The sequence below is a fragment of the Cyclopterus lumpus genome, chromosome 3, assembly GCF_009769545.1.
Source record: "Cyclopterus lumpus isolate fCycLum1 chromosome 3, fCycLum1.pri, whole genome shotgun sequence".
NCBI lineage: Eukaryota > Metazoa > Chordata > Actinopteri > Perciformes > Cyclopteridae > Cyclopterus > Cyclopterus lumpus.
Window position 1 is genome coordinate 15148414 of NC_046968.1, and position 13534 is coordinate 15161947.

Genomic DNA, 13534 nt, shown 5'->3' on the forward strand with positions numbered 1-13534 from the left:
AAATCCTCTATTCAAAATACTGGCACGCCCACTAGCGGATATGTCTGACGCGTGGAAACAAAACTAGAGCCAGTGATTGAACCCAAATACAATAGCATTTTTTATCCATACTAATAATCAAGAGGAAACGTGATAAGGAAAACGAAAGGCAGAAATCCCCAATCTCTAATTAGATATGCCTGCCAAATGAAACATTAAACATAACATGTATTAAGATGGCCCTTTTGTCCAGATGGCGCTTTTTCAATGATTTCAATGGGCTAACCATGTTGGTACAATTCTAAAATTGCAAGTAGGCCCTCCTCAACGTCATCTGAACTGCTTCAAATGCAACATTAATAGATAATAGAAGACAGAACGAGTTTTATGGGTCAAGTTGCAGTCTGAACAGATGAGTTTTCAGTTCAACAAATAATCCCATCAAGGGTTGGTTATATATAAAACACATATAACCCTAACAATTATAGAGGAAGTGGGAAGCAATTGTGTCTATAGTGTCAGTTTAAATTTAGGCAGACACACACACATGTTGAGGTATCTTAAATATGGGTAGCCTACAGAATAAGGACCAGAGCACATTTATAAAGTACATGATTAATTAAGTGCAGGTGCAGGGAAACACAAAGCAAGATTTTGCATTTAGTTCAGAACACTATAGTTTGTTCAAGTAGATTTAAGTAGTCTATCGGGGACTGGTCAAGTTTAGGATTCAGTCTAGTGGCAAGTGTATATCTCTTTTGAGACAAACAAGAGAGGCACCTGAATATAGTCTGTTTAAAATCAACAGTGTGGTACATATATGCACTAATTTATGGGCTGATTATAAGGAGGAAACTCTGCAGGTCACTGTACATTTTCATTAGGCCTGATTTGCTCAAGATTACATTCCACATGATAAATAGCATGACCTGCATTTTTTTATGGTTCATTGTATTGAAAATACTTGAATCACCTGCTTGTGAAGCTCTTGTGAATACAAGCTTCTCAAGAATACAGTTTCCCCTGGTTTTATTCTTCACTAAATTAGAATCAGAATCGTTTATTGACATATGAAGTATGTTTCACATACAAGGAATTTGTCATGGCGAGTGCATAGGGAATACACGCGTGGTTGAATTAAACGGATTAGAGACTATTTAGTCCCTTAAATACAGTGTGGTGTGTTTTCAATATGCCAGTTCATTCACTGGACTCTCCAGTCCAGTAGGTGGCGATGCGGCATTTAACGACGACACAGATAAATACACGAAGAAGAAACAGGGACAACGTTATGCGGTCGCGCACAGTTCAGTGTATGGGAGGTAAAATGGCGACGGGTGCCATTTCCACGGAGTCAAAGAAAATATCAGATTTAAGAGTTGTTGATCTAAAATCCGAGCTCAAACAAAGGAATTTGGACACTTCTGGTGTGAAGAGCGTTCTTCTTGCAAGATTGAGACAGGTAACTAGAAGAATAAGCTAATTTGTCCGAGAAAAGGTGACCGAGCTGGGGAATGCGATACGTTATGCTAACGTTAGCTAGCTAACGTTGCGAACGATTTCCTGCAAATGAAGTTACGTTAAACGCTAAAAAGTTGAAATGCCGACCGACTCTGTTTAGCTTTGGCAATGTAACTACATCCTATAAACGGCGCCATACACACACATATAGCTATATACCGGTCGACAAGGGGAATGTTACCAAACGTGTTGGGAGCTGGAATGAACCCTGAGAGGAAACGATACTGTAAGGTTAGCAGTAAAGTGAGGGGCCACAACAGACACGCAAGATCCCTGTAGGCGGTCGGTTCCTCGAAACAACGCGAATCTCCTCAGCGCTACGATGTCAAGTTTACCATTTGACATAACGTTAATGTTGACTGCGTGGAGGACCGTGCACATGCGCGTTTAAGTAACGCCCGCAGCTTTGTTTTTGACTAATTTGTTAGCTTGATCACGATTAATCACCTGTTATGAATACATGTTTTTAATAGTTAGCCTATGACATGTTTTAGTTGAAATAGACTGTCTTTATAAATAGATCATGGGATGTCAAAATTAGCTTCGTTGGAAATTGTGGGGGTTAAAAATATCACACAAATTGCATTACATATTTGTATGATTAGCAGAGTGAAACATCTAAAAATATTGCAATTGGCCGAACAGTTTAAGTTGAATTTGAGATATAAAATTCACAATTAAATGTTTGATGACATTTGATTGTTGGTATCAAATCCCTCCATTGTTTTGGATTTATAGTTCATACATTTTAGGTCACAGGTATGACAGCCTGAAACTTGAAAATGTAGCCATAGTAACACATCTTTGGGTGCTGATATGTCATATTCACTATCAAATACCATCCATAAGAGAACCTTGCATGATTTACTTTTACCCTACACATCAAAGTAGTCCAAGCTTTTGCTGCTTGATAACAAGGCAGAAACAATACAATGTTGAGTGGTGGCCTTTCTTTTATTGGTCATCACTCCATTCACAAGACTTGATGTGAGGAATGAACAAACAAGCAAAACTTGACCAGGGTTAAAACTAATTTGGATACATATCTAGCTCACAGTTTATTCTGTCTTCCTGGTAAATGAGTTTGCAATTGGTGATGTACAAAAGGATATTGTGTCTTGGGTAAAACATATTTGTAACCGTTTCTTTTTTTAATTAAATCCTCCTTTTTTTTATTTATAGGCTCTTGAGGATGAAGATGGTGACACAGAAAATATTCAAATCCAGCTTTCAGCTGACACATCAAATCGGAAAGGTGGGAAAGCAAAAGGTAATCTTGCATTTGATTTAATCCATGGTATAGGGTGGCTAAGCAACAACATTTGTTTTATTTATTCTTTTTATAAAAACGTTTTTTTATTAAGGAAAAAAAGTGGATTCAGATGCGGACACAACGGGGGAGGAAGATGTGCTCTCCAAGGTGAATGGATTTCTGTTGCATAAATGTTTCTCTGTTACTGTTTTGTAGAGATGAACCGATACTCTTATCGGTTCATTTTATTTATTTTTTTAACAAAACTGTTTAGATGCTTCTAAGACTGAAAATGCTTCTAAGACTGAAAATAGATATATCTATCACTAACTGAATGCAAAACCATAAATTAAATTCACTGTCTGAAACTTCCTCCATGTGATTCTGTAAGCTATTGGGGAAGTAACTTAGTGTGCATGTAGAAATAGATTAACTTAGTGTTTGGATACACCTTTGGAAAGTCTGTTAACATAGTTATAACAACCTTTTTGTTGCTGTAACTAAATATTTGTGAGCTTACCTCTGTTTTCTTTTCTAGGAAACTGAAGAATATGAATCTGAAAAAGGTATGTTTAATATGCTGGGGTGCTAATTCCCAATGCTATCATTAGGTTGTTTCTTCTTTACAGCTTACATTTCTGATGACAAGACTTCCTGGTAGAATGCATAACCAACATCTAGTGATAATTCATGCTTCTGCTAAATAGGTCAGTGTGCTAAAAAAACCAGCATCACGGATATGCTTAGAGACCAATTTTGTTTAATTCTGTGGGTTGCCATTACCTATGGCATTCAACTTCCCACATTCTCCAGGAAAACATGGTTCACAAACAAGTTGACATTTTATTATGTCCAATGAATTGTAAGAAGCAACAACTCGTAGAACTCAAGGATCATTGCACTTTCCTGTTGACATTTTAATCAACAAAAGTGGTGGACAGACAAAGGACAAGTGCAATTGGCAGGTCTGAATACTTTGCTACCCTCAACTCGGGAATCAGACACCTTATTACAAATTGTCAGGTGAGATGGCCTGAGAATGCAGCTGGTTTTGGATTTGGACCACTAGACTCCTCCACTTTGTCAAGATGCTGAAGCCTTGAGTCAGGAGGCAACTGAAAGATCAAGAGACTTCATACATTGCAAGCAACAGCCATCCAAATTGACCATATTCCTGCCAGATGACCGCAGCCCTTGCATGATGTGTGCAGTGAAGAAATGTGACATTCACCATGGCCTGGGATTGGAAGGACATACTGTTGTGACGAAAAGGACAGACTTTTTCTACACGGTTGGGCACAGTTGACGAGACGCACATTAAAAAAAGCTGGTTGGTTTTGATGATGAAATACCTTTTCAAAAAAAATCTACGGCTAAGATATTGATTATTGAAGACATATTGGAAGATATTTAAATTACTTTACGTGGACTGATCAGCTGAGGATGTATTTTGCACAATGGAAGAACACCTGAAGGATGAACTGATTTGTCACTATTCCTACCTGGAGAACTGCCTCACATTGTAGGAAGCATCTGGAATTGCACTTTTCGTATGAAGTATGACTCAAGTACAATAACGTGTGTCAAGAAATGAAGAGCACTGAATCATCCCCCGTTTTCAGTGAAGAATGTGTGTTTTGTGTCTTCCTGTGGTGTCTACGCCCTCGATGACCATTAACACTAAATGTGCTTTCTATTCTACTTTTTTAGGTCAAGTAACATGCGACGTGTCAATGCTAAAAATTGTGTTTTGCCATGTTTATCCTTGTTAAATCCCTCAGATGTAACTGATACAGATGATGGTACTCGTGAAAAGTCTAAGCCTGCACCCTGTGAGGACAGCCTTACTCAGCCTGAGGCTGAGGCACTAGCTGAGGCTGAACCAGAGTCAGAAGCTGTGGTGGCTGAGGCAGATTCAGAGCCAGAGCCAGAGATGGATGCTGAGCCAGAGCCAGAGATGGATGCTGAGTCTGAGGCAGAGGTAGATGCTGAGTCTGACGCCGACCCAGAGGTGGATGATGATGACGCCGACCCAGAGGTGGATGATGATGATGACGCCGACCCAGACCCAGAGGTGGAAGATGAAGACACCGACCCAGAGATGGATGGGGAGGATGAGCCAGGGCTGAAGACCAAACTGTCTGAGAGTGATGCCGAAACGATGAATTCCTCTAAAGAAGCTGAGGACGATCACCTATCCGTCTCAATCCCAAATGAAGATGCCATCACCCTAGATGTTGATGGTGATGATCTCCTGGAAACAGGTAAACATGTGAAACTTCCAGATCCAGAGGCTGAGAAGGGCACTGATGAGCCAATGGCCTCTGAGACGGTCCCAGATGATGACATGATGGCGGGAGAGACCGTGGGCCACAAAGATGGTAAGAAAGATGATGGGTCCAGGAGTGATCTCATGAAGAAAGACGGCAGAGAGGCCCTGAAGAAAGCTGAAATGGGAGACAAAGAAAAGGATTCTGGGAAGAAAGGCCCCTGCACTACTGGGGCATCAGGTCAAGCAAAGAGGTTTGTCTTTCTATGTCAGTTATTCAAGTCCAGCTCACTAAGAATGCAACATTGTGGGTAGCCTCAAGATTTTTTTGCCATAAGGGAAATGTTCACTGGTGTACCTAATCCTGCCAATTACTACTGATTTATTTTTTCTGAAGTTGGTTAAATTTTGGAGCTGAGAAAACACCTCTTATTTTGTTACTTTGGCTGTTGCAGCAGTTTTAACGGCATTTCCAGTTTCTACAAAAGGCCTTGTAAAAGAGCTTTAGTACCCATCATGGCAGTTTGCTTTTTTTCCCTTTTTGGTCAAATGATTCGCTGTGAAGTTGAACAAAACTCCGAAGATTTCATTGGTCCAGGGAATAAATTGTCTGTGAACCTGACCCATCTCACCACTGGAAAAGCAATGAAGCCTTTGAGACATTGGTTCAGAGCCACACCTTGCGCACAGGATTTTTTTCCTGAACAGTACAACATATGGTGTTTTTATTCCACTAGCTGTATGCTTATCACTTTACATCCGGCTATATTTACGTTCACTCATTTTACGTTTGTTACAACATTTGCTTTGTAGCTCTTCAAGAGACCGAGATGGAAAAGCTGCAAAAGATGAAAAGGGTAAGAATTATGTCCACATGTTAGAAATATAAAACCTAATTTAATTCAACTTGATGCAATATTTTTCATGCCAAATGTGTTTTGGAAAACGTCTTTATCAGCAGTCGTCAGCAGTAGCGGCAACAGCAGCTCTTCTCGCAACATATGGGTGAGCGGCCTGTCTTCAAACACCAAAGCAGCGGTCCTAAAGAACCTGTTTGGCAAATATGGAAAGGTATTTAACGTGCAGTTTTTTGAGAATTAAAAAAAATATATAATTTTTAATGCATCTGAAACTATCACTTATACTATATGTCTATTGTCGGAAACATTTTGAAATTTGTTGCCAACAGGTTTTGAGTGCCAAGGTGGTTACAAATGCTCGCAGTCCTGGTTCAAAGTGTTATGGCTTGGTGACGATGTCTTCCAGTACAGAGGTGACACGGTGCGTCTCCCACCTCGACTGTACAGAGCTCCACGGACAGCAGATATATGTTGAAAGGGTAAGTTAGGAAGCAGAGGTTGGGTCAAAATGGTTTTAAAGCTTAATGCAATCTTTTTTTATTTTTTTTTTATTCAAGGGAAAATGTGGCTCTGTGTCAACTGTATTTTTCTGCTGCTGTTTTTCAGGCCAAAAATGATCCGTTCAAACGAGAAGGCTCGAAGAAGGACGCTGAGGACAAAGCAAGTTCCACCAAATCAAGTGATAAGCGCAGTTCTACGGGGACAAAACTGGCCAACAAGTGGGTGACACAGAAAAATGAAAAGTTACTTGTATGTTTTGAAAGCATATTAATTGTTTGGTTTTATTTTCAGAGCACAGCCATCTTATAAAAAAGAAGATAAGAAATTGGATAAACTTTCAGAAAAGGACAAAGATTTGTCCAAGAAACAGGAGGTCAGAAGTGGAAAATCTGAGTCAGTTTCATCTAACTCGGGGCAAGATTCTTTGAAGAAAGATGACAGAAAGCATGGACGTAGGTTTTCTTCATACATCTTTGAGAGAAAATATATTAAAAATGTGTATATATTTATTTCCTCTCTGACTAATAACTTAAAATCTTTTTTTTTCTAGGGATGAAGAGTCCAGGCAAGATGGTCCTGTTACATCATCCCAAAGGGGACTCTAATTTTGGCAAAATAAGACCTTTTAGAAGGGGACGGTATTTTGATAAAGTAAGACCTTTTTTTGTGTATTTAATTTACTATTTTAAAGCATATTTTGAATTTGCCACCAGAGGATGTTAAATAAATCTCTTATTTAAGACTGATACCTTTTCCCTCCAGCCCTTCGTCAACATGAATATTCAAAGAAGGCCAAAATGGTTAATTCCACCTGAAGAGGTACAACACTCTTGATCATGTAGCTTAGTATAGTCTTTTAACATGCTTGACCTTTTTTGAGCATTTCTTTAAACTATAATTTCTATTTTCCTTCTTCCAGTTAGAGATGATGAGAGTCAAACAGCGACCTTTTATGAACAAGGGTGAAGACATCCTGCCTTTTGAAAAGATGAAGGAGCAAAGGCTGCGTGAACGGGTGGCTCGTATAGACCGCGTTCGTAGAGCCGTAGAGTTGCGCAGGTAGTCTGCTTTAGCTCACTGTTTGAAATTAATTCTTAGAATTGTTTTCATTGTCTTAAAGTTCTAAGAGGAGGAATGTTTTTTGCTTTTAGGCGGCGTGAAATTGCCGAACAAGAACGCAGGGAGCGTGAGCGCGTCCGTCTGTTACGGGAGCGTGAAGAGCGGGAGAATCTGCTCCGGGAGCGCCAGAGACTTGAGATGGAAAGACAAAAACTGGAGAGGGAGCGCTTGGAGAGGGAGAGGCTTGAGAGGGAGAGAATCCGTATAGAGCAGGTACAGAGATCCATCCATGATGCCATGAACAGTCGTTGGGGCTGCAGTTTGATAACCGGGTGGCAGAAGACTAAGGACAAGCAAACTCTCTTGATGGATCATTAATGCATGAAATCTATCCAGATGTCAAGGAGTGAATTAGCTTTCTCTAAAAATCTATTCAAATTGGAATAAAAAGTACAATTTAAAGCCCCCCCCCCCCCCCCCCCCCCCCAGATTTAAATGCTAAACTGTCCACAGTGGCAGTCCAGGATTTCAAGGACAAAGGATAGACAGCTGTGTGCATCAGCAAGATCATGTTTGCTTGATATTAGATGGCTTGTTTTTAAATGCTCTACTACTGCTTGTAATTGTGTAATGCTATTCTGGTTTCTCAGTAATTTTAAATGGTGTAATTTTATTACCTCTTTCAGGAGCGACGTAAAGAGGCAGAACGTATGACACGTGAACGTGAGGAGCTGCGGAGGCAGCAAGAGCAGCTCCGTTATGAGCAAGAAAAGAGAAACCACCTCAAGAGGGGCCGTGAAGTGGAACACGGGTATATACAAGATTTTAATGTTTTTACCTCAGACGTTTCATGGTGTAACTATGACCAAGTTGTTTCCTAGGGAAGAAACATTGTAGTTCTTCCCGTTTATTGCAGCCTTATAGCTTTGTTTTGCTGCTCAATGGCAGTGATGGAGGTTTTACCAGGAGAAATTTAAATCAATGCATAGACCTTTTTTAAGCAAACCCAATGTTGTGGTTAAAGGTTCTCTATACGATCTTCAAAGTATTAAAAAAGCAGCAAACAAATTTAAAGATATCATGGAATAACGGCTACCTGAGTAGAGAATGATGTGGCTCTCCTTGTATAGAAAATATAGATATGCGTTGAATGAATTGTGTTATATTTAATGTTTCAGCCGGAGAGATGATTCTTATTGGAATGGCAACAAGAAGATGCAGTCTGAGTCTGATGTCCGTTTGAACCAAGGCTCAAACTATAACCGACAGCAGAACCGCTTCTCCAACTTCACGCCCAGAGAGAGGGGTCGCTTTCCAGAGGCTGCTGCCGAGCAGCCCAACACGTACGACAGGTACAAGTGATGATAGGAATTGAGGTAGTCAATTGTGGCAACAATATTAGTCACAAGAAGATATTTTGGAAGACCGGTGTGTAATTTTAAAAACTAGAATTACCGCCTTAAGTTGCCAAATAGTCATGATACTCTTTTACATCCATGTCTGTCCAAAATGTCATCACCTCCATACTTTTATCCAATTATCAAATACATTCTTGAGTTATGGCCAGAATTATGTTTCGTGAGGTCACATTAACTTTTTTCCACCAAATTCTACTCTGATCAACCTCTGGTGCAAATATACATTTGTAACGTATTTCAATAAATTCCCTGAAGATGTTCTTGAGACACAGAATGTGACGGCTGGGAAGTCACAGTAACCTTTGCCCAACAAAATCTAATCGGTTCATCGTTGATAATCTCTTGAATGCGATACCTCAGGAGTGCCTGGAGGGGAATTTCTGTACATTTCGCACAAACGTCCACTTGCTCTCAGGGTTTAGCTGATTTGGAATTGGTAAAACATCACTTTGAAATCACAAAACACATTTTTGGCCATAACTTAAGAATTCTTATGCTACTAACACAAATGTCCAATCAGATTTAACAATGAAGTGATGACATTTTAGACAGACATGGATGTAACCATGAGACTACAAATGTAGTTTATTTGTGACTTAATCCCATTTTGGTCTTTTGTTGCAAGACGTAACCGGTTTGACGGTGAGCCCGAGGTAAAGAAGAGTCGCCCTGCTCCTCACAGGGAGAGCTCTGGCTTTGAGCGCTACCCTAAGAGCTTTGAAACAGTCCGCAGAGCTGAGCAGCCTCCTCCACGCACCGAACTCCGAGACATTGACCGCCGGGACAGAGATGAGAGGCGGCCTGTGCCCATGCATGATCGCCCTATGGGAGCCAGAGTTACAATGCCTGGCATGTCGCACAACCGCTCACCCAGGGATGGAGGGCATTCATGGAAGAACGATGGTGGCATGAACTCCAACAAGGGAGATATACGGTGAAAATTATAATGCAGTTTTTTAACATCAGTTGACTGACTCCCTCCCCTAACAGCTAATTTATTTTTGTTTAAAATCTCTCACCTACAGTAATGCTGGGTTGACCAGAGGACCCATGCGCATGCGTGCAGAGCGCTCGGGCAGAGATGGTCCAGGCAGAGATGGTCCAGGCAGAGAAGGTCCAGGCAGAGATGGTCCAGGCCCAGTACTTAGAGGAGGCACATCGGCCAACCGTGGAAGGAGCAGCTTTAATGAGCGAGACGGAGGGAGACCCATAGGGATGAGTGATCAGGTCAGCCTACCTTCAGACTGATACTTAGTTTCTACCAATGTAGTGAAGCCGGAGCGAGGCGCGTGCCAGAAAATGGGTTAATTTATGAGTCTGCAAGTGGTCATGGCCAATCACAAATAGTTTATTGACTAAAAACACTATTTACACCTCTAGGGATAATACAAAGGCCATGATGCTTTTAAATGCTTCAGAAACAAAAGGTCTTGATCTACATTTGAGTAATTATTTTCCGGCCAAATCAAATCGTTTACAGTATATTCAACCTCCGTTTCTTTATAATGAATGTAATACAGGACTTGTATAATGGCAATAAAGTAGTCTGTGAATATGAGGGATGAGTTTACAGATGAGTCCAATTCCTCTGAATTGTGGAGGTTAGTTTATGAGCAAGAGTGAATAAATAGAGAACTTGAAGAATTTGAAGATGTTCTGAACAAAGCAGAATAATAAAATAGAATACGGGAAGAGAACGGGGTTGTGTAGATGCAGACACCACCACACACTCTCAGTGGGGCATCAAGATGATCAAGAGGGATTATTTTTTTGTATTCGTCAATACATTTTACTTTTTACTTTTATCTTAATTATTTAGGATGTCAGCTAGTGCTGAAATCAGCTGCATCCTCTGCACAAGTTTGAAGACATCCTTTCTAAGCTGTGGGAATTAGTAAACATGTTTCACTTTTCAATGACTGCTCACATAATTGATAGTGTACTAGTGGTTATTGATGAAATGGTGGTTCAGTCGTGTAAATATATATCAAAATATATACATACATACATACACTTGGAGTTTGTTTGTGTCTCTTAAGCTGTAGCTCACATGCATTTAACAATTCATAGAAGCAAAATTTGAGTGTGCCAATGTTCTGTCTCTGCAGCCATTCAGCTCTGGCCGCCAGGTCGTGGTGGAGCGTCACAGCCGGGATCAGGGGCTGAGGAAGGAGTGGCACGGTGGATCAAGTTCCCAGGGTCGGGGCTTCGGTGATAATCGCAGAATGGGAGACAGCCGGGGCAGCATGATGGCTTCGAGGTATGCCAAACTTATAAAAAGTGATGACAAAACTGAATAGTATGACCCCTTTTCTCATCCGTCTTACATTTGGGCTTTGTTTCCTTTTGTGCAGTCACTCTTCCTCTGGAATGAACCGTATTGTACAGATCACCAACAACTCCATCCCCAGTGGTGGCAACGTGGGTGGATTCAAGCCTTTCAAAGGGACGCCGCGGCAATTTTAGTGGCATCCAAATTCTGCCACTTCAAACCACCTGAAAATGTAAAGACTTTTCTGAACTCTTTATTTTTAGAATATCGGCTGTTATACGTGGCACATTTGTAGCCATGCAGTTGATAACACAATTTTATTTTGTATAGACAAGTGTTTAACTTGATGTAGGGTGTTCCAGACAGGTCTGCTGTTACCATTGGAAAAACGCTGTGCATATGTTTTACTTAACATTTAGGAAGATATTGTGCAGCCCCAGGTCTTTGTAACAAGTTTTCAAGTGATGATCTTCTCCTGAGTGTTGTATGTATATTTTCAATAGCATAGTGTCACACTCGGTAGCCCTGTGTAATGTTTAATTTTAGAGTGCATTAAATGTCAGGGATCATTCACTCATTTGGATTTTTTCTCTGTGAGGAAACCGATGACGGGAGTATTTTTATTTCTTTTGTGTGGATGTCCTGTTTTGTAAAAGGTAGTTGGATTTGCTAAAATGTTGTCAAACTGTTAACTAGCCTGCATTGTAGCAAACACTCCACAAGCCACGTGGCTTGTGTCTGACATAAAATCTGTTACTGCGGAGCTTTCAGTGGTGTTGGAGTCCCTGAAAGGACCCTCACACTTAATTAGATTTGCTTTTTGTTTGCATATTCAATTAGTCAAATGTCAATTTATCATTTTTGAAGAAGATATGATTTTGTAAGTCACCTGATGTTGGAACACACCAAATGTAACCTTGTGATGTAAGCGGGTAGTACGTTGGCAGAAAGTTTCAGTACACCGCATGAAATCTGCATGTTGATTAAAACTACAAAAGGTTAAGACTTTAGTCAGCTGACAATCACCGTGAATTCCATATTGTTCTTTCACCCGTTTGAGTTGTCTGTTTTCATTTAATATAGGAAAATATTTTTTTCTTTTTGTAGTTGGACCAACAAATCCAGGTCTGCGCTGTGTCATCACACATAATTTACCTACACATGTCGGAAGTGGTTGCTAAAGATTGATTTAAATTAAAGAAAACTGATGAGCAGAATGATACGTGCTGATTGTTGTAGTAGCCTCATAGTCTCACCTCTGGTCAAAGTCAAATTCATCCGTGGCAAAAATCTGATGAGATTTATTGACCTGCGATCATTTATTCATCTCAAACAGATTAGAGCTCATTACAAACGACATGACAACTGTTAATTTTAGTCTTTTATTATCCGGGTACTTCTAATCAGGTTGAATGTCCCTCGTCTATAAGGCATTTTGTTACATATATGTGTGTGTGTGTGTGTGTGTGTGTGTATATATATATATATACACACACATATACACACACACCATATACATTATGTGACTGATGTGAAAGGCTACATACATTATTTGGTCATTTATGTAAATAGATGAACATTGAAATCAACACAAATGAGTCCCCTCCCATATTCACAAACGCCTTCCTTTTGCTTGTATGTTTTATGTGAAATATAAACATAATAGGCCATACAGTGGAAATTATGTCCTTGGGGTAATTAATCATTTTACTCTGCCTAACTTTTCAGTTCACACTACATGCACCACAAAGTACAAACTGGGAGTGTGACATTGCGTTAAAGAAGATGTCTCCCTTTAGATTGTTCAGCACTCATTTCCCTCTGCCACATAGATGACACACTAGCCTTAGCAAGCAGCCTTTCCCTTTTGTTTGTTAAAGTTTAAGAGTATTTGTGAAAATGTGTGTAGTTAAATGATGGACTATGGTCTGGAAAAATAACTACCTGAATTAGGGGTGCACATGCAATGTGTTTTGCTGATTGAGTCGAGTCAGTGTTGGCTACACACTTTCTTTGTAGAAAAACTGCTTCTGTTCCACTTAAATGACATCCATCTATGTTGTAATTCACAGCTTCCTTGTCATCTATGAGCTGTGTGCTTGGTACTCAGGCCTTTGTACTGGTAGCCTTTTGTCTGGTACCACTACGCTGAATATATCAAATTGCAGCAAGTTTTATTGAAATGGTACTATTTTAACAAAAGTATTTTCATTTTAAGCCCAAAAATGCAACAGCCCTTTTGTACTTTTACAAATTCATATTCAGCTGGTTTAAGATACCACTAGCATGTTGAGATTATTCTTTTGGCTATTTTTTCAGTTTTTAAAAAGGTCCGAAAGGACAACAGCACTCTTGAACAATTGATGTTCTGTATAAAATGAGGTATGTTTCTCTTCTGTTAGT

At 40.0% G+C, this 13534-nt stretch overlaps 1 protein-coding gene across 4 annotated transcripts; it reads left to right on the top strand.

The window, feature by feature from the left end:
- The first annotated feature begins 1271 nt into the window (after positions 1-1271).
- On the top strand, positions 1272-12156 carry sltm (SAFB-like, transcription modulator). Of its 4 annotated transcripts, none has more exons than XM_034557863.1 (20): positions 1272-1441; positions 2683-2770; positions 2865-2920; positions 3291-3318; positions 4534-5275; positions 5835-5878; positions 5980-6092; positions 6211-6360; positions 6488-6600; positions 6674-6834; positions 6933-7033; positions 7145-7201; positions 7302-7441; positions 7534-7714; positions 8128-8252; positions 8620-8793; positions 9485-9793; positions 9885-10086; positions 10968-11119; positions 11214-12156. In XM_034557863.1, the coding sequence occupies exons 1-20, from the start codon at positions 1295-1297 to the stop codon at positions 11323-11325; spliced, it is 3195 nt and encodes a 1064-aa protein (XP_034413754.1). In that variant the 5' UTR covers positions 1272-1294; the 3' UTR covers positions 11326-12156. The 4 variants fall into 4 exon arrangements, with proteins under 4 accessions (XP_034413754.1, XP_034413755.1, XP_034413764.1 ...); XM_034557864.1 differs by having other exon boundaries at positions 5983-6092; XM_034557873.1 differs by having other exon boundaries at positions 2683-2755.
- Positions 12157-13534: the final 1378 nt, after the last annotated feature.